The sequence below is a fragment of the Neofelis nebulosa genome, chromosome 18, assembly GCF_028018385.1.
Source record: "Neofelis nebulosa isolate mNeoNeb1 chromosome 18, mNeoNeb1.pri, whole genome shotgun sequence".
NCBI classification, from domain to species: domain Eukaryota; kingdom Metazoa; phylum Chordata; class Mammalia; order Carnivora; family Felidae; genus Neofelis; species Neofelis nebulosa.
Window position 1 is genome coordinate 25,581,247 of NC_080799.1, and position 26,257 is coordinate 25,607,503.

The 26,257-nt window shown below is 48.5% G+C and overlaps 1 protein-coding gene across 11 annotated transcripts in view; it reads right to left on the minus strand.

The window, feature by feature from the left end:
- Positions 1 to 2,538: 2,538 nt before the first annotated feature.
- TNRC6A (trinucleotide repeat containing adaptor 6A) overlaps positions 2,539 to 26,257 on the minus strand; it is a 100,174-nt gene continuing 76,455 nt past the window's right edge. For 8 of the 11 annotated variants that reach the window (XM_058710547.1, XM_058710543.1, XM_058710542.1 and 5 more), the window contains 13 exons: positions 25,786 to 25,932; positions 25,481 to 25,618; positions 24,906 to 25,034; positions 24,392 to 24,469; positions 23,908 to 24,118; positions 20,787 to 20,918; positions 12,236 to 12,394; positions 11,496 to 11,636; positions 9,955 to 10,062; positions 8,417 to 8,638; positions 5,992 to 6,062; positions 5,133 to 5,272; positions 2,539 to 4,703 (listed from right to left, as the gene is read on the minus strand). In XM_058710547.1, the coding sequence (XP_058566530.1) occupies positions 4,328 to 4,703; positions 5,133 to 5,272; positions 5,992 to 6,062; positions 8,417 to 8,638; positions 9,955 to 10,062; positions 11,496 to 11,636; positions 12,236 to 12,394; positions 20,787 to 20,918; positions 23,908 to 24,118; positions 24,392 to 24,469; positions 24,906 to 25,034; positions 25,481 to 25,618; positions 25,786 to 25,932 (2,052 nt within the window). In that variant the 3' untranslated portion in view covers positions 2,539 to 4,327. Of the gene's footprint in view, positions 4,704 to 5,132; positions 5,273 to 5,449; positions 5,579 to 5,991; positions 6,063 to 8,416; positions 8,639 to 9,954; positions 10,063 to 11,495; positions 11,637 to 12,235; positions 12,395 to 20,786; positions 20,919 to 23,907; positions 24,119 to 24,391; positions 24,470 to 24,905; positions 25,035 to 25,480; positions 25,619 to 25,785; positions 25,933 to 26,257 lie in introns of those variants that run through there. The other 3 variants (XM_058710546.1, XR_009256539.1, XM_058710548.1) reach the window with 3 other exon arrangements.

Here is a 26,257-nt window from a genome sequence, read left to right on the forward strand (position 1 = left end):
ACAGTGTCTCTCTCAAAGGTAAATAAACATTAAAATAGAAAATCAGTTGGTTTTAAAAACTACGAAGTCAGTGGAGACTCAAGGTGGTTCAGTGATGTGGTAATGTAACAGGGGGTCTGAGTTGAATTCAGCCTACAGACTGTTCAAGACCCAGGGGCATTTAAAGCTTGTCGTTTTTTTTTTTTTTGTTTTGTTTTTTCTGTGAGTTGGTTGGACCGCGGTACAGCCTCCCTCACTAATGGAAGCTGGGCCCTCATCCACCAGCAGGTCTGGGTGCTCCCCTACCTAGGTCAACAGCCAGCCAGGACAGGGGCATCCCCAAGGCTTGGACCGGGCTCGTGGACTAGGGGAATCACTCTCTTGCCCCTTTGCTGGAGTTCAGTCTCTGCCACCCAAGCCGACCCAAGTGGGGGCTCCTGGGGGCCTCACCATGGCTTACCTTTTGCAAGCATCAGAGCAGGGCAACTGGCTTTTTAAAACACTATCTGTGGATGAAAACAGCAACAGTGCAGAATGCAACACATGTTTTTTTGACCCGAGGATGCAGAGTTTAAACCTGTGCACCCTAATCCCGAGGAGATGCACTTCTCCGCCCTCTGCTTAACTTTGGGGGTGTGCTGGTGGGGGGTTTGAGGGTTGCTGCGCTATGCTTTGTTTCCTGTTCCAGGGCCACGTTGGGGTGCTCTGAATGAAGGTCAAGCGAGATGTGTGCAAAGCACTGGGCATGCGGAGGACCCTTGAATTACCATCACTCTTGTTCCCCCTTCCCCACGACCTTGCAAACGTCTGCTCGGAGGAGGGCCTGCCGGGGCCAGAGGCCAGGTCTCCGGAAGGGGCTCCCAAGGCTCGATAGGGTTGCGATTCCGGCTCCTGTCCTGCGACCCCGCCGCCCGCACCTGAATTTAAGGGCTCCACAGGAGAAGAGCGAAACTCTGGGGAAGAGGGAGGACGGCACAGAGCCAGTGCTTCAGGAAGTGGTGTCTTAGCCCAGTGGTGAGTGAGCCAGCTTGCTGGGTGCGACTTCCGTTTGTCCTCGATCCGAACATCCGCCCCCTTCACCCCAATCCCCTATCTTCACACTGTTCCCTCCATACCCTTTAACCTGAATTTGACCCCACCTTGTCAAGAACTTCACCCCCACCTTCCCTGGTACAACCAGTTTAACAGAGAGGCACCATTGCAATTTTTGGTCCTCGAACGTCAATGGGCAACAGCGGTTACGCCTTCCGGTGTTTACTTAGCACCGACCACGTGACTGAGCACGTGGCTTCCACAGGCGAGCCGGAGCTCACACGGTGGCCTGGCCCAGAGCCTCGGGATGACGACCAGGGAGGGGATGCCGATTTTGTAGCAAGCGGCAATGGCAGGGGGAGGGGCGGAGGTGAGGCGAGCTCAGCGAGGACCGTCCTGGAGGGTAGGTAGGGTGGGAGTCGTTGGGCAGGCCCGCTTGGGGACAGCAGCACCAAAGCAGCAAAGCAGAGCAGCTCAGGATATCCAGGGCCCGGCACGCGTCCAGGGGCACGGGAGCCACGCGACTGTGGCGAGCGGTCCTTAGGAACGCACGACCGGGAACGGTAAAGCGTTTAGGCCGCCTCCCGCAGGCAGGCGGCGACTCGAGGCCGTGGGGCCAGCACGGGGCCCGGGGACACGTCGAGGTCGGGCCCGGACTGAGGCCCGAGCGCCTGCGAGGGGTGACGGAAGACTGAGGAACACGGTCGCTTGGGAAACGGGAGTTGTAACAACGGCAGGACGGGCCAAAAATCAAGACCACTTTTTCATTTTTTAAATCAAACACTTTATTTTCCACATAACAAGCGCAAAAAACTCCCAAACACTTTAACAATACAGTTAACGCAGTTATGAATTCAATTATAGATACTACTCAAAGCCCCAAAAGGTCAATCAGCTTAACGTTCCAAACATTTCCAAACGTGGTTTTTCAAAGCTACCTTTGGTTTTTGGAAAAACCAGTGTGGAAGTCAATATACATTGAACGCACTGAACATTCGCTCGTAGGAAGCTGTCCAGTGGCAGCTCACACCCGGCAAGCTGGAGCGCGATTTGGAGTCCTCCACGGAAATACACGCGCAGGTTTGCCCCCGAGCTCCCACGGCCGGGACAGAGGGCCGTGAAGGGGGGAGAAAAAGGCCAGTCCAGGTTGTGGCATTTCTCGTTTTGTAACAGAGGTATGAGTTTGACACCAGAACACTGTCAAGTCATTAAGCTTCATGTTCCAAACGGTCTCTTGCTGAGGCTTGAGGTGGGCACAAATGGTGGGGAAGATGCAGTCACAGAAGAGCTTTGAGCAACCGGATCCCAAAGATGCTCAAAGAGGGTAGGGAGGAGCAAGCTACAGGTTCCCATTGTTCTCACATTATTTCAGGGTGAAATTGTGGAGAAGTTCGGATAGAATGTTCAAATATTTGCTTAGATTTTTACTCGGTTGCTCTATGAGGACCCTCATACACAGCAACGTTGAAACGTTCATTGTAAAAAAAAGAGCGTACAAATAAATTCACAAAAAAGAGACAATTAATGTTGAGCAGCCAAAAAGTCATGGTTTATTATATTGGGAGGGATTTCATAATTCAAACACAACCAAACTGTACATTTTACAATCACATTCTATTTGTAAACAGTTAAAAGCCACTGACTTCTTTTGCATCTTAGGACACAAACAGTTAGCATCAAGGCAATGAAATGATGGCAAATTCTGCGTTGTTAAAATGTTTACCCTCGTTTGGCCCGTCTTCTTTGACTAAGCAAGCATTATAATACCATTTGTGGGCAAAGAAAGGGGGGGGGGGCGAGGAGAGAAAGGAAGTTTAAAAACGGTGTAACTCGTTAGTTTGCAACAACATTTAAAATCTTTATACAACGAACAATTCTGTGAGCCCAATACCTTGGCTACAGTATGCATAGTTACTGATTTCGGCTTTAAGGTACAACAGTTCAACATTAACACAGTCACAAGAGAGCAGAAACAGAGAGCCACTTGATGGGATTACAAAAATTATTATCACCTATTGATTATTAGCAAACCATCATCACTCACTAATAAAAAGACAGCATCTGAAAGCAGAATGTCGACTCCAGCTTCAAGCGTTTTTTTTGTTTTTTCTTCTTTTTTATTTTTTTTTATTTTTGGCAGAGAAAATTCTTGAACAGAGCAATGTGTAGTATCAGTGCTAAAAGTCGGGGTTTTCTTTTTTTCCTATAAGAAACTACAAGGAGGTTTTTTTTTTTTTTTTTTTTTTTTAATTTTTATTTTTTTATTTTTTCCTAACTGGGGAACTGGTTTTCCTGAGAACCATGCTCTTCGATTTAGGACAGGAATAGAAAAACAAAAGAACATGGCCAAATGCTGCTCCTTTTTCCCAGAGATAGAAAGCATCTTGTAAATCATCCTCCATTTTTTTTTTTTTTTGTCTTTTACATTTTTTTTAAATGATGGAAGAGTAAACATTTTTTTTTTTCTCAAAAAACAAACAAAAAAATCTGTAAACAAGAAGGTTCAACGTGGGAACCTTCAAAACAAAATGGAAAGCCTATTCAAAGTGCAGGGCCCGTCCTGGGTGGCAGGGGGGGCTGCAAGTCACAGCTGTGGCCACAGTTTTTCAAACTGCAGAGCGAAATTCTTTAGTTTTAGAACATGAAAACACTGGTGCAATACTTTCATTTATAGTCCTAAGTCAGCATCAGAACTCGATGTTTTAAACTCCACAACACCACAATAAGGTAGGCAAACATCAAGGCATAGTAGAGAGCGCACACCTTTTAAGAACATCCTTGAGTAAACATTTACACTGGAACAGCTGCCCCCCCATATTGCCGATGAGACGGAGAGAACATCATTCAGTGCAAAGTTAAAAGCTCATACATTATCAGCCCAAAAAAATGGTTTTGACAAAAAAATAAAAAAAATTAAAAAAAAAAAAAAAAGGAAAAGAAAAAAAAGAAGGGGGGGGGAGGAAAACGAAAATGGGGTAAGGGACGGGGAGGGAAACAAGGAAGGCAAAAAACAAAAAACCAAAAAGAAACCAAACCCAAAGGCTAAACATGATGACTATACACGTGAGCTCATTCTATACGGTTTAGCATGTATGGCGCTATTTGGGAGTGTAAATAGATAGATACCTTTTCACATTATAATATTGGCCTGCATGATTCAAGTATTCAAACTGATATGTTTCAGGGAAAACAAAGTGGAAAATGTGCAGAGAATAGCTGTTCCCACAGGTGGCCCCTGGCTGCAGGCGGCGAGCCCAACTTAGTGCTCCTTTCTTTCGCGTCTTGAGGTCACAGTTCGTGAGTCTGCGTCTACGCGCTACATGGACTCTCCACCCCCACCCAGGTGGTCAACAGAAAGAAAAGCATTAATGGGGGATGGGCTGCTCATTCCCCGGGGGTCGCTGCTGCTGGGAGGCCCCCACAGGCTTGTGGAATAATGGGGGGCCCCCCAGAGTGAAGTGCCGTGAAGGTCTCCACAGCTCGTTCCCGACAGCCCAGCACCATTCCAGTGATTGAGATCGGTCCGGCTGGAGAACGAGTGCGAACAGTCGAGGGAGCCCAGCCGGCTCTGGCTGGACCCGAGAGACTGCCAGCCGGGAGAAGGGGTCAGAGACTGACTTTGTGCAAAGAAACGGCTGATCTCCTCTTCACTGGCAAACTCAGCAAGAATAGTAGTGTTCCCCAATACACACCTGGAGGGAAGAGACACGGGGCGCGGTGAAAACTCAGGGTGTCGAGGGGTCTGACCCCAAGTGGGGGGAGAACTCAGCCTCTGCTCCAAGGGCCAGGGGAGGCGGGGAGGTGGCGACAGGCCGGCTGCCCGGGGCGAAAGCTGCCCCGGGGAGTGTGGCTGTGCCCCCAAGACCAAGGCTCCGGTCTCCTACAGGTGACTGCAGAGGTCTGGGGCCACTGTGGCGGAAGACGCTTCGCCTCCGAGTACTGACCCGGGAGCCTGAGACACGGCGAGGCTGCCGCCCTGTGAGGCGCTCTCACCGCGGGGCCCCGCACGCGGGCCCGGAGACGCCGCACAGTGTCATCAGCTGTGCCCTCGCACACAGGGAACCCCAAACTCTTGCATCGTGAGGACGCTTTGCGGGCGTCCCGCACTGGCCGGAACTTACATGTGCAGAGACTTCTGTGCCTTCACTACCTCTTCTTTTGAGCTGTAACGGACCAGGGCATTTCCATGTGGGAGGTTCAGGTGGAATGTTATCAGTGGGCCGTGCTGCATGCACAGAGTACGCAGAGTTGAGCCATCGATCTAGGAAACAGTGTGGGGGGCCGCCCGTCAGACCAGCCGCCACGGGGACCATCCAGGGAGGCTGCCCCCGGCTGGGACGCCGCTGCTCTCTCTCCTGCTGCCACTGGTCACTGGGGCTCACTGCTGTGATGGGGTACAGTGCCCCCCTCCCCACCTCCACTGGTCCCAGAGCCATACCTCTGTGGCCTCTAGACTCCTGGACACTCCCCAGATCCCCACTTCCTTAGTTAGCCATATGCCCCTGCTGTGGCTTCGTGTCTTCTCTCTTCCCTGCCCTGAGGACAGGATTCATCAAGGCACTGCTCCCTGGGAGAGGAGGGGGTGAGCTCTTAACATCCGGCCTCCAGAGGAGGGTGGTCCGGGGACTAAGGAAATGTTCTAGTCTGAGAGGGTGGACCAGGGTTTCTCGAGTGCAGGAAGGACCAGGACCACCTGCTCCAAACTGCTTCAAATAACCTTACGAAATGCAGACCCCGAGGAACCTGTACTTCGGTCGGCTCCTGGGTACATTTCACAGGGTAAAAAAAAAACCCAGGTCGGACCATAGCCTGCCTGAGGCATCTGAAGATCGTGCCCTGTTGTGTCCTCTGCCCGGCCTTGACATCTGCTTTGTCCCACTTAGCAGGCCTGGGCAGAACCTCCTCTCAAAGCAGACTGGACCCCTTTGCTCCTGTGCCGGCTGGCGTGTGCCCAGCAGCCAGGATGCCTGGAACTCTTACCTGAGGTGTAAGGTTCTTTAGAACAAGCCAATTTGTTATTCTCCCTGAGCTGCTCTCACCCCAGCTGGAACCTAAGGACAAAAAAGGGCGAGTCAGTTTTCCAAGGCTGTGGCCTGAATGTCCTTTACGACACACACTTCCCAGTCAAACGACAGCTATTCAGGAGCATCACCTGGGCCCGTGGCGCGCATCGCTTCCCTCTTACCTGCACTCGTACACGGGGCGCTCTCCCCCCAGGCTCAGAATGCCAGCTCACCCCAGCTCTGACTGGGCCTGACTTCCTGGGACACGTGGCTCTGCCTCTGGGGAGAGTAAGCTCAGACAGCCCCCAGCTCATCACATGGCAGGCGGGTGAGGCACAACAGGCCAGATCCCTTTGCGACCTTTTCAACTGTAAAGCTAAAACGACCTCAAAAGGGTGCTCTCTGGGAAAGGCCTCAGTTTGGGGCGACCTCGGGTATCCTTCCATGACTCTGCATGCCTGTCGTACAGAGTGTGAAGCTCTAAGGGGACTTAAAAGCTTGCAATCGGTATCCATCGACAGATGATGGATAAGGAAGATGTGGTTATACACACAACGGAATATTACTTAGCCACAAGAAGGGAAGAGATGCTGCCGCGTGTGGATGGCAACAACACGGATGGAGCTAGAGAGTACGATGCTTAGCGAAATACATTGGACGGAGAAAGACAAACACGTATGATTTCGCCCATATGCAGAATTTAAAGAACAAACGAACACACAAGGCAGAACCAGACCTATATGTACAGAGAACAAACCGATGGCTGCCGCGGCAAGGGGTGGAGGTGGGCAACTTGGTGGGGGTGGGGGGAAGTAGGCATAGGCTTCTAGCTGTGCAATGAATAAGGCACAGGAAGGAAAGGCACAGCATCAGGGACACGGTCAGCAGCACCGGAACCGTGCATGGGGACAGACGGTCGCCACACTGGTGGCGAGCAGTGACGTGCAGACTTGCTGCATCATACGTCCTGCGCCAGAAGCCACTGCAGGGCTGTGTGTCAGCTGCATTTCAGTTACAAAGAGAAAGCTTGCAATGGCCCAGACGTTCCCACTTCTGCCTGGGGGGGGGGCCAGGAGCCCCAAGTCTGGCCTTCCGGCTCAGCCCCAGGGCACCTACTCCCAGAACTAAGACATGCTCAAGTCACCCCTACGGGCATCCAGGGTGCCTCACAGAGTCTCCAGTGTGGCTCGAGAAGATGCCGCGGGACAGGGCTCCTGCCTGTCCTTTCTCCCCCTACGTCTCTAGTGACTCCGCCCAGGAGCACTTGCGCCCCACGCACACGCTATTCCCTCTGCTCTGCGTGGCTTACTCACCCTCAGCCGCACCCACCCTCATAAGGGGGGTGGGGGTGGGGGTCCCGGGCCACGTTCACCATCTCCCCTCCCTGGGTACTGCCACCAGCCACTTGGCCACGCCCAGCCATGCCTGGGGCCTGAAAGATCCACTCACACACCCGACACCAATGACATTCATTGGCATTTAGCAGCTTGGAACACATTCAAGTGTTCTTTTCATGTAATTAAAACTCCACCCCCCCCCCCCCCCATGTCCCCCCAAGTGAAACACTGCCAAGCTTTCTTTCAGCCAGTCACAGGTGTAAAGATCAGAAATCACTGGGAGGTTTTACTACTCTTTTCAGCCTAGAGATGGGAAGGCTGCTACAGTTCTGGGCCTGGGGGAGAATGAAGACTGGAACTGTATTTACTGGTAGAATCGGTACACAGCTCTGAGTTAAATCTGTGGCTGTGTGAGTGTGTGTGTCACGGCGGGGAACACAACGCCCGTCCAAATCCCATGCTAGGGGAAGGGAGGAGGGGAGGCGTGTGTGACGGTGTCCTGGGACAGGCTGCCCTGTGCCTGCTGGCCCCACGGGGTTAAGTCAGCACCGCCTTTCACCCTCGTGTGCCCCTGCTGAAACAGCAAAGGTCAGCATCATCTGGAACACAGGCCAGGCTTCCCTGAACAGGGCCCAGTCTGCAAAGCCAGGCGGGCTACTTCCATCTTGCCCAGCCTCTACGTGTCTTTGTGACACGGCGATCCTCTGCGGGCTGCTGCGACCCGGAAGCTGTTGCACGGTTTCAGATGCGTTCCCGAGGAACCTCTCAAAGAGAGGTGATGCCCGTTTCGTGAACCGGACCACTGACTGTTGTGTGTGTTTGGGTGTAAGTGTTCCTAAGTAAACCAGACACAACTTAAAGTAAAATTTAAGAGTGACAAGGACATGGAAGTTGCGGAAGATGGTGATGACGGAGAACCGTGTGTTTATCTAAGGTCTAATCCTGCTCCACAGAGGGTAACGCAACATATGCTACTTCAGTCTCTGTTAAACTCAACTGTTCGTGCTGGTTCCTGTTCAGCAAATAAAGCACACGAGACCACCCTGCACATCTCACCCATCTTACCTGGGGTATACCTGGCGTCAGAATTTCCCCATCCTCCACCTACACGAAGGGGAGAGTTATCCCACGTAGACAAGGGTGGCTTCTGACCAGTCAGTCCCGGAGGTGGGCGGGACGGAGCAGTGATGTTTTTAGGTGGTAAAGGGACCTTCCACAGCTCATGAGCCAGAGAGGTGTTTGTAACTGAACCAGGAGACCATGTCAATTTGGAATCACTATTTCTGGCTACTCACAGGGAGAAAACACAGCAGAGAGGGGGGAAGATAATACTTTTAGAAAAGAGAAAATTTAAATAACGATAGCACCCATTCTCCCACGAAAAGCAAACCAATCAAAAGACTGTCAAAAATCCCCAAATCAAACTAAACAGCCAAAAAACCACAAAAACCAAAATGAAACTGCTCCCTTGACTCAAAACAACTCAGACCATTCATCTAATATTCTTAATAATTTCAAGACTTGTGAAATTCTTAGCCCAGTGTACATAACTGTACTGTAATCGAAACTGAAACAAAGCTAAAAACACTCTGGATTGCACTAAGATAGCAACCGGGAGCACATTCCCTTCATGACCATAAGTGAGCCACTCGAGACCGCCACATGGATCATTACATAGATTTTAGAACTCTCTGGTTTACACACAGGAAAAAGGACCACAACAGTAGTCAGGCGGTGTCCTCAGGGGGTCTCCACCGCAGACGTTCACTGGGGGCCTGTGTGCGCTAAGCGCCCAGCCGCTGGGCACTTGGTGTGTGCTCTCTCTCTAGTCCCGACACACATCCTACCGAGGAGCACAGAGGTCAAGCAACTTGCCTATGGGTCCCGCACACAGCCAGGATTCAAACCTAGGCCTGTGTGGCTTAAAAAAGAAAGGGGGAAAAAAAAGCCAGCAAGCTCACTTCCTGAAGCATGCAGCCTCGTGGCAATTGGGGTGTGCGGGATCAGGCACACGGTAAACTATTTCAAAATAATGCTAAAAAACCATGGGGGGGTGGGGGTGCAAGAGGATGGAGAATTTTATAACTTCTGTCACTGTCCACCATTTTTCTACTTGATTCATAACGTGCACGTCCTGTAAGTCAGCGTGACTTCGAGTGTGGTCAGAAGACTGGTCACAACAGTTTCCTACTGGTGTGTGACAGCCGAGTACAGAAATTCAGAGTGAGTGTCTGTAAACCGACAGCAACGTGACATTGCCACAACTTGCACTTTTCCAGCAACTCCAAGTTCAGGTTTACTACACTTCATAAAATTATCAGTCTGTGAAGGATGAGAAATTACAAAAATAAAAGCTTCTTCATTGGAGAAGCGCTCTGAGAGAACGCGCACTAAGCTGGCTCTCGGACAGGAGTGACAGCAGGCTGTTTTGGGAAAAGACTGCTGGGTACGGTCCATTTGCAAAAGGGATCAGTGGGGTTACAAGTACTTTCCCAGGCTCAGAAATATACCCTCCTCCCTCCCCGAAAAGCCTTTAGACAAAAAGGAGAGGCCCCCCCCCCCCCCCGCTCTGACGGGGCCTCGGCAAGCCCGGACGAGCCCACCTGAAGTGCTTTGTGCTGTACTGCTGAGGGGAACGTTGTAGTTGGAGGCACGAATGGATGACCAGGCACTAGTTGAAGGCAGCGTGGTGTTCAAGGATGAGGATGACCCTACGTGGGGGAAGAGCCCAATTAGTCATCCCCAGAGCAAGGGACGTACGTGGTGCCTGAGAAGCAGCAGAAGCACCCGGTGAGGCTGCAACGCGACAGCACGGCCCAAGAAAGGAAAGCGGACGCCGGGGTCCGGGGCCGCCGCCCGTGCCCACAGCCGCACCTTCCTGTCCGCTCATCATCCTGCTGCGGCTCGGGACGTGGCTCCCCTCCTCCGCCTGATTCTCAGCACTGTCCGTGTCACTATCCGTGACACGCCCGGAGACAGCAGGCCTCCCAGTCCCCGTCCCCGCTCCAGGAGGGCTCGATCCCCCTGCCCCCAAGCCCCGTCTCAGCTCCAGGGACATTTTGGTACACGCCCCCTGCCCAGCACCACTCGCTACTCTGGGCTGGACCGTGACAGGTCTGTCCTGGCTTCCCACTCCAGTCCCCCCTGCTCGCCGCGGCCAGCCCGCCCGCCCACCTGCGACCGCAAGTCTGGGGCTCAAAACCTTCAATGGTGTGCTTCTTCTAACATCGAATCCAAACTCCTCTTCTGGCTATCTTGTACAAAAAGAAGCCCGTTTCTGCAAGCCACCAGATGCTTCCGTTAAGAAGCTGTGAGGCTCTACACTTGGCTCTGTCCCGCTTTCCTCTGGGAGAGCAGTGGGTACGTCCACCACTTCTACACAGCGGCCTAAATTCAGCCATTTTACAACGAGGAGGATTCCGTCCTTACCACTGTGATATGGCCAACACCTGTTCACGAATGATGCATTTACCGTAAAATGCTGACCGCTTTACATTTTATTATAAGCTGGCTAGCGGAATAGGAGGATACAGGTTTCAGAAACGGAAGATACTTCCATCTCATTCATCCTTTTCCAGGAGTGTGCACAGAACCCTGCAACTGGGCTGAAGAATAACCATATGGTAGGTGGCGGGGCGATTTCCTCTGATAGATACCCCACTAAAACGTGTCTGAGCGAGACCCTTAACTTGGCCTTAATTTTCACTTTCGGGAAAACAAGGAAAGCTCAACTGCTTCTTCCCACGAAGTCCTTTAACACCCAGAGTGCATAAACAATTAACGACAGAAAATCTTTTACAAAAAGCAGCACCCGTTTCTTAACGATGTCAACACTGAAGCCACATATAAAGCAGATAAACACCTTTTAATTGTTACTACAATTACTGGAGAGCAAACGTTCGCTGGAGCTTTGTGTTACCCGATGCAGTGAATATGTTTGTTTACCATATCAAGGGCTAATAAGTCCCCATCGTTTCTAAAGTGGCAAAGAGTCACCTCTGGGAAAATGGAGAATTCTCTTTTTATTTTCACTATTCCCTTGGATGTCAGGTGCTGTGCTGTAAGTTTCACATCTGCTTTGGACCATTCTTAAACCACATCGTCCAGCATCATTCAGAAATTCTGACTTGCGCCGCCTACGTACCACTGTTCCTGTCCCTGAGGTGGTCAACTTCCCGCACAGTATTAATTGAAAGATTGTTTATGACACTGCCAGGAGTGACGTAAGGGTCAGTTTCAGGGTCGATGTTTGGATAACCTTTCCATGGTTCACCAGGGCGAAATTCTGGGAAGGAAATACTTAAAATTAGTCCAGGCTTATTTGTCACTTAAAAATCCGTTATTAAATATCCAAAACTTTTATTCCTAAAGTCCACGCAATTCTCCTGATTCAGTTACCAGAATTAGTGTAACATAAGCTGCTACTTATGAACAATTTGCACATTTTTGCTAGTGAAATAATTTCTCTGCGCTTGCATATTTTTAAACACTAACATTTTAAAGCGCTTTATTAAATCACAAGCCATAGCAACGCAACAGAAAAGGCGGCCGTAAGTACATTTCTGGTGACTCCTCAGCCCACAGAAAACACGGTCAAGTTGGTCCCCCAACACGGCGAAGAGGAACAACGAACGGAGGTTTTGTGTTATTCTTCACGCTGGCCTGCGGGACTGACTCCGCTCTCGCCGCCTGGAGCGTAGGGGCACCGGTAACGGGCCAGACCCACTCGCTGGCCCAAGACCTGATGCTCAGCTTTCCATGCGTCCCATCTGTGTCCCCCCCACCCTCGGCCCAGGACTGGGCTACAGTAGAACCTACAACCTCTAGAGATAACACAACCTTACTGGGAAGAAACCCCCACGGAGGAAGCCGGCAGCACTTTACCTGGTGGCCAATTAACACTGCTAGAGCCGTTAGGCGATTTGGCACGTGGCCAGCCGTCTCCTATTGAACCTGGAGGACTGGCTGGAGAAGTACTGCTGTTCATAAAGTCATAGGGAACAAACGGAGACTCTTCCAGCCTGAAACCACTTGAAATAGCACCTACAGAGGGAGACACAGGACAGTGAACATGAGGCAAAATATACGCGTGAATTTATTTCTTGCGGTTTCTCCAATAGCAAGAGAGAACTCGTCATGGGTCTGCGGGTTCCAAGTTGTGTTCTGCAGGCCATGTGAAAAGGCAAGGCGAAAACAAGGCTCTGCACTCTCCCAGACTTCAGTCACTTTTCACGCTCTCATGTACCGAGATCTGGAAATTATCATCATGAATTTTATTTCCGGAAGGATAATAAGGACCAGAGCCATCAACAAGTGACCCGGGTACGGGTACGAGTACACACTTATTTTCAAATCGTTAAAACACTGGTATCTTGGCCTACATGGAGACCGAGCACAGTGAAGTCTCTGTCCAGGAGGTGTGTGTGGGGGGAGGATGGGCAGGGGGTGATGAGGAGTGATGGAGAGAAGAAAAGAACCGTGGAAAAGGAAGAATGATGGTGGGGAACACTGTGAGTGCCAAAGAGGTGTACCCGAGAATCGAGACTGCTATGCATGTAATGAAGACAAATATCCTTTTTTTTCAGGATGTTTATATTTCTACTTATACACACCCCCTCGTGACCATACCACATTAGCGAAGCTACCTGTTATCAAAATTGAGTGTGAAATCCCACAAAAAGACACTTTATGCTCACTTAGAAATCGTCACTTGTTTCCTGATGATTTATTCTCCACACTGATCTTTGTTTTGTCTTATTAAAATTTTTTTTAAATCTTTATTTATTTTTTTGAGAACAGAGCATGAGTCGAGGAGGGGCAGAGAGAGAGGGAGACACAGAACTGGAAGCAGGTTCCAGGCTCTGAGCTGTCAGTGCAGAGCCCGACGTGGGGCTCGAACTCACGGATCGTGAGATCATGACCTGAGCCAAAGTCAGACGCTTAACCAACTGAGCCACCAAGTGCCCCTGCTTATTTATTTTTAATAGATATACCTTGTCTATTTTTTGCTGACAGCAGAGCGCCTGACACAGAGCTTGAACCCACGGACCGTGAGATCATGACCTCGCCAAAGCCAGACACTTAACTGTCTGAACTATGCGGGGGCCCCTAATTACCTTCTATTAATTGCTTCATGGGAGAAGGTGCAGAAGATGGGAAATGAGATCGTGTAGGCGGCAAGTGTAGTTGAAGCAAGCAGAGCTGGATTTACGCCACAGAAATGCTGTGTCTTAGAGGCGGGCGTGTGAGCGGTGACCATAAGGAAGGCCAACACCGCCTGGGCACTAGTGTCTCACCCTGTCCTAGTGCTTGAGTGCTTCTGAGGTGTTGCCTTACTCACCCTCCAAACACCATAGGAGGTATTATTATACTCCCACTTAGCAGGTAAAGGTTAAGTTACTTGCCAACAGCTAATAAATAGCAGAGCTAGGTCTCAAATCCCAGGTCTGTGTCTATTTTGCCATTTTGCCATCATGTCAACTACCACTCCCACGCTTAAGAAAAATTCCAAATGTGATATGCCACTGAGTGGCAAATGTAACTTAGAATTCAGGTCTGTTTGATTCAGGGTTCGATGTTCTTTCTGCCATGTGACCATTTCACCTTCCATTTCTGATAATCATCAGTCCAAAGTTCACAAACTAGCAAACTGACCTTTAAGCCAAGGTTACTCAAATAAAGTTTCAAGATAAAAATCCAGTGGAGAGGACCGAATGTCACAAACGTGTTAATCAGAGGGACAGATTTGATGCTGCTTAGGTTAGGAAGCAGAGAGGCTCTCCTGGCTGCCACCCAACCCCCCCCCCCCCCCCCCCCCGGCCATCACTAAGTCCTATCAATTCTGCTTCCTACAATTTTTTGTTTTGCACAACTGCAACAATTTAGTTTTGATAGAGCGCGCGTACCGCTGAGCGAGTGAAGGCAGGGCAGAAGGAAGAGGGAGAGAGAGAATCCCAAGCAGGCTCCGATCTCAGTCCAACTCGGGGCTTGATCCCATGACCCTGGGATCATGAGCTCAGCTGAAACCAAGAATTGGATGCTCAACCGGCTGAGCCACCCAGGTCCCCCAAATGCAGTGATTTCTGAATTATTTTGTTTTGGGTCCCTTGTATGCAAAGAGTTGGATTTTGCTTTAGGATTCAATCTGAATTTATTCTGATAAATTACTTTGGCTCATTTTGCTTATCAATTTTATATATATTTTGGTTCTAGTTTCTCATATTATTTTATATGATGCCTTTTATTTCTTCACAGATTCTTTTTTTTTTTTTAAGTTTACTTATTTTGATAGAAAGAGAGAGAGAGGGAGAGAGAGGGAGAGAGAGGGAGGAGAGAATGAGAGCAGGGACAGGCAGAGACAGAGAGGAGAAAATCCCAAGCAAGCGCTGTGCTGTCGGCACAAAGCCCAGACTTGGGCTTCAAAATCACGAACTGTGAGATCATGACCTGAGCCGAAATCAACCGTCGGGTGCTTAACTGACTTGACCACCCAGGAGCCCCGATTTCTTTATAGATTCCTTAAAAACTCTAAAAATACCTGTTTTTCTCTTTTCTGAAAATGTGGAAGACTTACGTTTTTGTTTCAGTGGGTGTCTTTGTAACTTGTTTAATCTCGTCTTCAAAAAATTCTGATATAGCTGACGTATAACACTGTGTTAGTTTCAAGTGCACAACATAAGAATTTGATGCTCTTATGTACTGTGAAATGATCATATAGCTCTTGAGTAATGACTACACTGGGTCAGGCTACACTGTCTCCTGTTTGGCTAAGCTCTGGATCAGGCACAGAAGTTTCCCAGCTGATCTCCTTGCCCCAGCTGATCTCCACTCCCCAGGTCTCCACAAAGCAGCCAGAGTAATCCCAAATACAAAACATGCCACTTCCCAGCTGAACGTTCTCCAACAGGTCTCCACTGCAGAGGGGGGAATACTCAAACTCTTCAATCATTTATAAGGCCTCCACCCATCAGCCCTGGGTTCCCCTCTCATCACCTCTGCTTGGTTAACTCCTGTTATCTTTCGTAATCTCAGCTTAAGAGATCACAACCTTCTTCTGGAATCCTTCAGCTACTGCCCTCAACCCCAAGACGGAAATAAATATTCTATATATGTACCCCCACCACAGAACAACGTGCTGGGTGCTGATGAGGGGAAAAGATTTTATCAACTGCCTTCTAGTTGTAGGATCTTAAGACCATAAAGCTTCCCAGATAACCTGGTCCAACCCTTCTGCGACGCACGCACAACTTCCTGGTCAGATGTCCTTGCCATTCCACCCTACCTCACTTAACGAATCTGTCTTTTCTTACTCCGGAAGGTGTGCAGTAAAGAGTTAGGACAGTAGGCCCAGAGTACACATTACAAAGAGCTACGAGACTGGCCCTCCCTCACTCCTGGGCTCCTCCAAGCCCACAGCATGTCCTGCAGATAAGAGTACCTTTGCATACCCTGCACCTCAGCCAAGCCAGATAATTTCTGGTAACAAGGTGACTTCTGGTGAACATCTACTTCTGTCTGCCCGAGGCCTGGGTCATACAGTATTTTTATCAGATCTCTGAGAGGTCTGCGGGGGTTGGAGACCGCGTAACACAACCACGCAGGTGCTAATGCCTATGTGACTGACCCCCCGATAAAGACCCTGGATGCCAAGGCTTGTGTGAGCCTCTCTGGTCAGCAATACTTTGTATGTGGTTTCACACACTGTGGCCGGAGAATGAAGTCCGTGAAACTTCACTGGGAGAGGACAACAGGAAACTTCTCCTGGACTCTGCCCTATGCACCTTTCTCCTTTGCTGACTTCCGTCTGTATTCTTTTGCTGTAATAAAGCATAACCATGAGTCATACGGCTTTCCTGACTTCTGTCAATTCTTCTGGCAAACCAGTGACCTTGAAAGTGGTCTTGGGGACTTCTGACACAGAAGGTCTCCTGGGTTCGCCCTTTCTTCTCTGCTCCACAAGTAACTTATTACTAGCTCTCTATGGTGATAAACAGAGACCCCATCTCAGACAGTGTTGTGAGCAGTCAATGCCGGCCAAAGCCTTCCCCAGCCTCAGCTCGGGTCTGACGCGAGCCTGAACACTACCATCACATGCCTCCCCCTTAAAGATGATCTCTACCCTGCTCCACTGCTAGGGGACAACAGCCCCTCTCTTCTACAACAGGGAAGCACAAATGCCAACATGAACTCAGGGTTGATGAAGAAGCGAGGGAGGCTGGCTACAGGCAAACTCCCGTGGTCCTTCCCCAAATGGGAGCATGACTAGAGAGCGAGATCTCTCTGGTTAGGGATTGTAGGAAAATCTCTTTCCCCCAGTGGAAGGGAGGGCACAGGTGTGAGGGGAGGGAGAAGAGAAACGGAACAAGCCCCGCACTCCCAAGTACGTGCAAACGCAAATGGCAAATGCTGCCACCCGGGGCTGGTCGGTGGGGGTGGGGACCACGGGGCGGGGCAGCGAGCACACCAGCAGGCAGCTACCCCGCTCCGGGTGTTCACTGCTCCGGAGCTCCGTGCCGCCAGGCCTGCTTGTTTCTAAGAGACGCCACAAGTCTGAATTTGTGCGTGAAGTTTTCTGAATGTTTACACGGATGCTGAAAAAGATGATTTCAAAATCGTGAGGGTCTAACAAAACATAACACGTGGGCTGGCACCTAGCTGAACACTGACAGCCAGGTGTGAATTTGATTATAAGTGAGAAAGGGAAACCGCAGTGAACTATCAATAATGGGAATAGAATGATTAACATTCCTCTCCCTCTTCTTAATATAAGGAAAGGGAAAAACAAAGCCAACAAATAAGATTCCGAGTCTCTGCTGGGAGAGAGGCCAGCAGGAGCCACCGATCAGGAAGGAGCAGCCCCGGGAGGGGAGACCGTGAGAGTGTGAGGAACTGGAGGGTAGTAGTGTAAGAAAAAGCACTTCTTTACACAGACTGCAAAGCTTTTTGAAAAAGCCAACACTCTAAGACTCGACATTTAGCAGGCTCTCACATACAGATATCAAACCATCTTTCCTTCTGGAGCTGAAGACCAAAACCACAACCGGGTCAAGAAGTATTTCCGAAATCATTTTTACAGAGGAGGAAAAAATACAATGACAAAGAAAGAATCAAAGCAACCAAACAGAATACATCAGATCAAACATTCTTGATTTTGAAAAAATTTTTGAGAGAGAAGGAGAACCTGTGCAGGGGGTCCAGGGGGAGGGGCAGAGAGAGAGAGAGAGAGAGAGACAGACAGACAGACAGACAGACAGACAGACAGACAGAGACAGAGAGAGAATCTTAAGTAGGCTCCATGCTTAGCCCGAAGCCCAACACAGGGCTCAATCCCACAACCCCGGGATCACGGTCCAAGCTGAATTCAAGAGTCGATCGCTTAACTGACTGAGCCACCCAGTGCCCCATTCTTAATTTTTAAGGGGATGAAATGTAAGTCTGGAGATACCGAAATAATACCTATGAAACAAAAACCACTGGTCTTGGGTTAGTTACTATCAGCTATGCCACCTGCTCAAGTACAGACAAGGAGAACATTCTGGGAGCAGAGAAGCTTGTAAATATTAAGTAATTTGTATTACTAATAGAAATATTTTTAAGAAAAGAAAGAATGACTAAGTTTCAAGCATCAAATTAAGTAAATAAAGAACAGCAGGGATCTAGACTGGAGCAAAGAAAAAGGATCAACCTCTTCCTTATTCGGAAGAAGAGCACTTTCCTAGAACATATATAAGAATAAAAGTATTTACTGTTTAAGCTAGTAACTAAAAAACTTAAGAATTTACTGCTTACACTGCAGATTTATGCAAAAACAGTCCATGCGATAAAATGAGTGGGAAAAAAAGATCAACATTAAGTTGTAAAAGAAGATAAAATATAAACACAAAATCATTTGATTAATTGAAGCCAATGAAGGACACACAGGAACGGGCTGCTTACAGGAAGGCCCCGCCGCCCAAATGGGCACACACCAGGTGCCAAGCCGCAAGGGAAGAGCTTGACGGCCGTTACCGCATTCAGTCCCGTTAACAATTCTGGGAGGGCTCATTTCCTTTTGCAGGTGCAAACACTGTGGCTTAAGGAGTTTAGGAACTGGGATGAAATCCTAAGCGTATGTGACTTCAAAATCTATGCTGAGGACCCCATTTATGTGACACACACCATGTACCGGCGTGCCCTGGGTCAGTATGCCGAGCACTGTAGGGTACATGAGGGATGTGACAACTGCCACAGCAGTGCACGGAAGGCAAGAGGTCATTTTTACAAAGAAACTGAGGCTCAGATAAGCAGGGCAGACATGGAAAACTCCATTTTACCCTGAGAAGACAGAAAACCGTATGACAGAAGCGTTTCTCTGGCTCTCTACATCTGACCTCTCCAGCTACTCCTTTCACTAGAGCCACACCCGGATGCTGTCCTTGTTCTTTTCTAGGCTCCACTGCTCTCGGCAACCTCGTCCATGTCCATGACCTCAACATTCTGATGAATACCAAACCTTATTCTAGCTCAGATTTTTCTTCTGAGCGCTGGCCTCTATTCCTGATTTCTTTAGAAAACTTTTTTTTTTAATGTTTTATTTATTTTTGAGAGAAAGAGACCAGGAGCAGAGGAGGGGCAGAGAGAGGGAGACACAGAATCTAAAGCAGGTTCCAGGCTCTGAGCGGCCGGCACAGAGCCCGACGTGGGGCTCCAACTCACAAACTTCAAGATTGTGACCTGAGCCGAAGTTGGACGCCTAACCGACTGAGCCACCCAGGAGTTACCCCCCCTTTTTAAAGTTTATTTATTTTGAGAGACAGACAAAGTGTCAGCAGCGGAGGGGCAGAGAGAATCCCAAGCAGGCTCTATGCTGTCAGGGCAGAGCCTGATGCAGGGCTAGATCTCATGAACTGTGAGATCATGATCTGACCCAAAATCAAGAGTCGGGCGCAGGGCGCCTGGGTGGCTCAGTCGGTTAAGAGTCTAACTTCAGCTCAGGTCATGATCTCATGGTTCTAGCCTCACAACGGGCATTGTGCTGACCGCTCAGACAGAGCCTGGATCCTGCTTCAGATTCTGTGTCTCCCTCTCTCTCTCTCTCTCAAAAATAAATAAACATTAAAAAAAAAAAAATTCTTTTTTTAAAAAAGAGTTGGGCACTTAACCAACTAAGCCACCCAGGCAGCCCACCCCAAGCCCAGTCTTAAAGGTCAAGGGGTTGGGCTGAAGGAGAGAGGCCCAGGAGGTACGTTACGGATAATCATGTATTTGCACAAGGACTTATGTTAGTTACCCAGCCCTTCCATCCTTAATTCTAAGGCTCTTTTTGGTGCACTCTCTCCTCATCCACTGCCTTCTGCCTCACTTACACTGCTTGGAGTCTTCTGTGTCTCTGGGTTGAAAGTTTAAGATGATTTACGGCACAAAGTGGTCTGTGATTTGCTCATTCTGGCCTCTACTGTCCTAGATTCTTCTTCCTCCCTTTGCCCCCTCACCTCTGTGACACGCGTGCATAACAGAACCCCGCGGGTTGTCCTGCGTTTGAACTTTTCAAATGCTCTACTCTTTTTGCCATCCTCTCTCTACCCCTTCATGTGGTCTGAAGACCCGCTTCTTAGTCTCCATATAAAAGCCTTTCCAGACCCAGCGCACCGACAGGTTGTCGTTCCTGCCCCCTGCCACCCCCCAACAGTGGACCGCACACTGCCATCCCACGTGTGCCAACATCTCAGTCCGTCCGTGTTCCTGGCACCTACCACAGGGTGTAAAAGCTGTTACATGCTGACTTTTGCTACCAAACCAAAGAGCTCCGTTCAGGGCAAGTACTGCTCCTGGCTCATCTATGCTCAATGGTGTGCATGCCGTGTGCATGTGTATCTATGTAGTCCAGGTGGCCAAGAACGGTCCTTTGGAAAGCAGAAAATGTTCCACTAACATTTGCTAGATGGATTGATGTTAAACAGGTTGAAAATTATATTTCTAAAAAACAAATGTAATTAACGGATGAAAAGACAATAATATTGAAATCTATATGCTTTACACAAAGCAACAAAATACATGAAGAAAATGTGCCATTATACAAAACGCTGACAGAAATCAAATTATGCTGGGAGTTTTTAATACCCTCCCCATCATACTAAATTAAGTAAATGTTAAGTAGAACACTAGAACGACCAAATCTATTGCAAAAACCTAAATGACCATTAAAGAGGGACAAATTTTTAAACCCCAAATGTATACTGAATCTCGATTTTGTACAAAATCATTAATTGTGTTAATTGTGCCTTTTTAAAATTTTAACTAAGATTTAATAACTAATAAGCACTTTTTAATAATGAGGAAAGGGTCTACGTGGATTTGGCTACAAATATAGACATTTAAGAGAAAATAAAAGCCTAAATTTAGTATTCTACAGGGTTTTGTTTTGTTTAAGTACAACATGTAAGAATGTATTTCATACCATGTTTGCTGGAGTTTTGATCCAAAGATGTGTTCACAGAAATGCTGTCCACTGTAGTCCACTTCCTTAGTCTTGACTGTGGCTCTTTAATACTGTTCATATCCATATTTACATTCAAGTTTGAGTTCAAGCCTGAAAACAAAACAATATTTTAATAGAAAACCACTTTATAAAATATAACATGTTTTCCTTCCAATACCACGACCTCCATTTTCTAGGAAAAAACATGTAACTAATCTAATGTTTTTAATCCTGTGACCTGTGACTGTTCCTTAGCAGGTATCACCCTACAAATGTGCACAGCCAAATGATTACAGACAAGCACAAGGTAGGCAGAACACTCTGGGCCCCTGGCCAAGGTTGTGTAGAAATCCTCAATTGATATTCTAATATTCAATAACCCAATGTTTTCAAACCATGAAACTGTTAAAACTATAATTGTGTTAATGTGGAAAACTATTTCTCTATAGAATATGATTATCTTAAAATTCCTTGGTGGGGCACCTTGGTGGCTCAGGCAGTTGGAGCATCCAACTCTTGATTTCGGGCTCAGGTCATGATCTCAGGGTTGTAGGATCAAGCCCCACATTTGGCTCCATGCTGAGTGTGGAGCCTGCTTAAGATTGTCTCTCTCTCCCTCTGCCCCTCTTGTGCTTGCTCTCTCTCAAACGATAAACAAGCAAACAAATAAATTTCCCTGGTAAAAAGACAATTTTAAGGAAGCTCAATCTTAAAGTTTATCTCCAATAAAATAGATCTCTTTAGCTATCCCCCAAGAGCACCACGCATGAAGAAACATAGGGAATCACGTTCAGTTATCTTTTGCTTATAAACAAAAGTTTTCAACTGGCTGGCCAGCCAAAGGACACCGTCATTGAAAAGCAAAAATGTCCTGGGGCGCCTGGGTGGCTCGGTTGGTTAAGCATCTGACTTTGGCTCAGGTCACAATCCCATGGTTCGTGAGTCTGAGCCCCGCATCAGGCTCTCTGCTGTCAGTGCGAAGCCTGCTTTGGATCCTCTGACCCCCTCTTGATCTCTGTCCCTTCCCCACTTGTGCTCTCTGTCAAAAGTAAAACAAACCTTAAAAGAAAAAAAAAAAAAAAAAAAAGTAAAAACGTCCTGCTCTAATAATTTAGAGACTCCCATATCTCAAGGCGCAACTTCCTTGACCTTTGGTGATGAAACACATCGCACTCAGATATTCTGTTGGAACAGGATGGAAATTTCCATCTTGCATACTGTGGGTCAGAAAACTGACTGTTAAGCCAGGGTTTCTTAAGTGTGATCCAGGGACCATCAACATCAGAATCATCTGAGATTCTTGTTAAAAATGAACACTTTTCAATGGGAGCCAGAATCTCTGGCCACATAGCCAGGTGGTTCGTATTTTAAAATTTCAAAACAAATAGTTTTAAACACTTGGGTTTGACGACAGTCCATGTGATATCAGGTCAAACTTAAAAACTTTTTTTTTTTTTTTTTTCAACATTTTTTTTTTTTTTTAATTTATTTTTGGGACAGAGAGAGACAGAGCATGAACGGGGGAGGGGCAGAGAGAGAGGGAGACACAGAATCGGAAACAGGCTCCAGGCTCCGAGCCATCAGCCCAGAGCCCGACACGGGGCTCGAACTCACGGACCGCGAGATCGTGACCTGGCTGAAGTCGGACGCTTAACCGACTGCGCCACCCAGGCGCCCCCAAACTTAAAAACTTTAATAACGTGGGGCGCCTAGGTGGCTCAGTTAGGTGACCAACTTTGGCTCAGGTCATGATCTCACGGTTTGTGAGTTCGAGCCCCGCACTGGGCTCTGTGCTGACAGCTCAGAGCCTGGAGCCTGCTTCGGATCCTGTGTCTCCCTCTCTCTCTGCCCCTCCCCCATTCACACTCTGTGTCTCTCTCTCAAAAATAAATAAAACATTAAAAAAAAAAACTTTAATAACGTAAATTCTCTAATATCATCCCAATTTTTGGAAGACAGCAATTACATTTGCTGTTCTCTGGACTCGTCAACCAGACCCAAGACTTGGCAAATTTTTCTGTGAAGCTTCAAATAGTAAGTATCTCAGGCTCTGTGGGCCACAAGGTCTGTGGGTCTCTGTGCAACTCTGTTGTAGCACAAAAGCAACCACAGAAAATATGCTAACAAAAGACCATGGTTGTGTTCCAATAAAACTTTCTTTACAAAACCAGGCCACCGGCCAAATGTGGCCAACAGGCTCCAGTCTGCCAATGCCTGATTTAGACAACCATGCTGTGTTGGTATGGGTTAGGCAGACCTCTTAACCAGGAAAATGTATCTCTCTGTCCTTGCTGAGAGTCCGCAGCAATACGAGGGGGAGCCAGAGTGAAGCGAAGCAGGGCAACAGCAGGCCCCACCCCACCCACGGCCAAGAGCAGGCTAGCTTGTTAGCTGTCTTCAACACACTTGGGCTGGCTACCAATCAAGCTGGCTTTCGAGAAGCCATTTTAAGGGAAAAGAGAGAAAGCAAAAGCAAAATCAACAGTGTCAACAATCAAGGCTCAAAATATAATCAGAGGCACAAAGAGAAAAGAGACCCAGGGAGGGGGAAAAAACATACAAGCCTGAAGTTTCCAGAGGGAGACAGGGAAAGAAAGGAAGAGGGGGGCTACTGCAAGGGCAACAGAGGCAACCCTCCTGCCTCTGTGTCCTACACTCAACACTCAAGCCAGAAATCACCCCTAAAGACTCAGACAATCGTGACAATTTCAGGCGCTGCCCCACAGAAGCCACTCATCCCAGTTATTCCCCAAAGCGGCACTGCTCCGGGTGTCTCTGGCCTGTGGTTACTCACCACCCTTCCCCCCCACACACACTCTACAAGGAAACCACCTGGGGCTCGAGAGCAACTTCACCTTTATTCTAACCCACTTTAAATGAGCAGGGAGTTTTTGAAACAGCATGGTTTTCTGGAATGGAGAGAGGCCTTCCTGGAAGCAGGGAGATAGGCTGACCCTGGGAGAGGCAGGGCAGCTCCCAGAGAGGAACGAGCCACAGAGCCGGCGCGGTTCCGAGGGGACAGAACTGTGCCGCCAAGGGAGAAGACGTCAGGCAGTGGCTCCTGGTGTCAGGTGAATGCCCTGGCCAAGGAGAAACCCACCTATAGGGAAGTTGCTGAAAGCATTTATTGGTGACGGCCCTTTCTGCAGCTCGGGTGTAGTGTGGGGCATGACGTTCTCGAGGAAAGGTTTCATGGCTGGCTGATGGAGTGGCTGCTGCTGAGCTGGCGGGGTCTGTTGCTTCACCAACAGGTTGGGGTCCAGTTGGCGAGACTGCTGCATCATTTGCTGCTGCACACTAAGAGGTCGACCCTGAAAACAACCAAGTGATCGGGAAACACTGGAGAGAAAGTCTTTAGGGATACCCAGGTATTCCCCCCTCAACTGCCGAATTCCCCTCCTCCCCGGCAGGAAGGTGAATAATCACCACACTCCAGTTAACACGACCTCCGGGCAAACAGGAGACTTAACGCATCACATATTTTGTCGTATCTCGATACAGGCATTTCGCCTCTCTTGTCACAAGCTCGAATGAAGTGAGTTCAGCGCAAGCGAAGCAAAAGGGGAAAGAAAGGTGCGACCTACCTGCTGGTCTTGCTGCTGCCGGTTCCCAGAAGGCACGCTTCTCTGACTCTGCGCCCTTTGCTGCTGCGCTAACAATCGCTGGAGGGGAGATGGCGAAAAGACCGTCAGCACCTCATCAGAGTCGTGTCATAGAGCAAGCTTCGGGATGGCTGCAGGTGGACCTAAGGCGTGGCCTCATCTGGCGTACCCTCTTCCTGGGGCTCCCTGGCCTCAAGCCGTTGTCGAATTCGGTCTTTGGTTCGGTCTAAACTACTTGCGCTTCATGAGGGACATGTCCTCACCCCCCCTCCCCGCCCCCATCCCACTCCCTCCGCCATCCCAGATCTGACTGGGTGGTGCTCGAAGAGCATCCCGCCCTTCCAGCTCACGACCTGTCCTCCCCGACAGACTGTAAACTTCCTGGGGGTGACGGCACCCACTGTTTGCTGCCACGCTTCCCGCAGAGTCTTGGGTTTATTAGCACACAGTAGACGCTCAACAGACTTGCACTGAATAGGACTGTTAACCGACTCACCTGTAACTGGGAGATCTGAGAAAGCTGGTTTAGTTGGGATAGCTGGTTCAGCATGGCTACCTGTTGAGGGCCAAAGAGCGGATTCAGGCCACCGTTGTTTGGTGCATACTTCAGCAATGAAACTGGAACCTTAGGATCACAATGGCAAGTTAATAACGTTGATCAAATAACTCAAAACTAACTAAATGTGCTGTGTATTTTGACTTGTCAATAGAGCAATTAAATCTGTGGACTATTACCATGGAAGGTTGGTTAAGTTCTTGCTTTGCTTTATCGTTCATATAAACTTTTCTGGGTTAACTACAAGAGGACAGGGGTGAAATCTTAAAGCGGCCAATTTACTTTGCTGTTGTCTTCCTCCCCTCAACGTGTTTTCCGGAAGGTAGTGGTAAATTTCAGGTGTAACTGAACTTGGACTCATTTTCTTGACCCAACCCACATCCGTTTGTAAAGACCGCTAATTCTGCATTAGCTGCGTCTCAAAGATGCCAGTCGACGTGATGAGCACCTAACTGTCTCGTTCAAATATCAAGTGTTTCCAGGTACACAGGGGAGAGCACGCCCACAGTTGCTACCTGAGGGGAGAGTAATGGAGGAGGCACTTGAGCACGGAGATTAGGCTGAGATGAACTAAGAGGTTGTGCTGGAGGCTGCTGCAGGCCCCGGGCTTGTGCTGCTGTGTTTCCAACACCGAACATACTGGGATTGCCATTCTGCAAAACCAAACGACAGCAACAGAACCCCAGTGGGATTCTTTAGGGACGGACGTCGCAATACCACACTGTAATATTGATTTAAACACAGTAACTACAAGTAAGAGAGATCTTATTACTTCTACAAAGCATTCAACAGAGAGCCTAAAATACACGCGTGGACTTACCTGTCTAACAGAATTCAAGTTTTGCATACCCAGCCCTGCTATGGAGCCAAGGGCCTGGTTAGGTAGTGCACTATTTGAAGGGGGAAGCTTCATGCTTTGACTGGACATAAACTGCATGTTTTGGGATTCATCTGCTACAATGCCATCCTGATTGGACAGACACAAAGATGTGCAACACCAGCCAAGCAAACAAGTAGAAGGGAGAAATCATTGCAGGAACAGAAGAGAAGTCACATGACATTCCAGCATCAACAGGAAACAGGTAGAGAACAGAAGAGATCAGATTAGTGTTAATTCTAGAGTACATAAAAAGAACCAAACACATTTTATGGGATTCAGAAGAAAATACAAAATGCAATCCCTATGCTAAATTGAAACATAAAAGGGAGAATGAACTACAAATCCAGTAGTAGGATTATAAGCAGTACCTTACATTAAATGCCCTAACCACTAATGAGAAAATTATGCCATT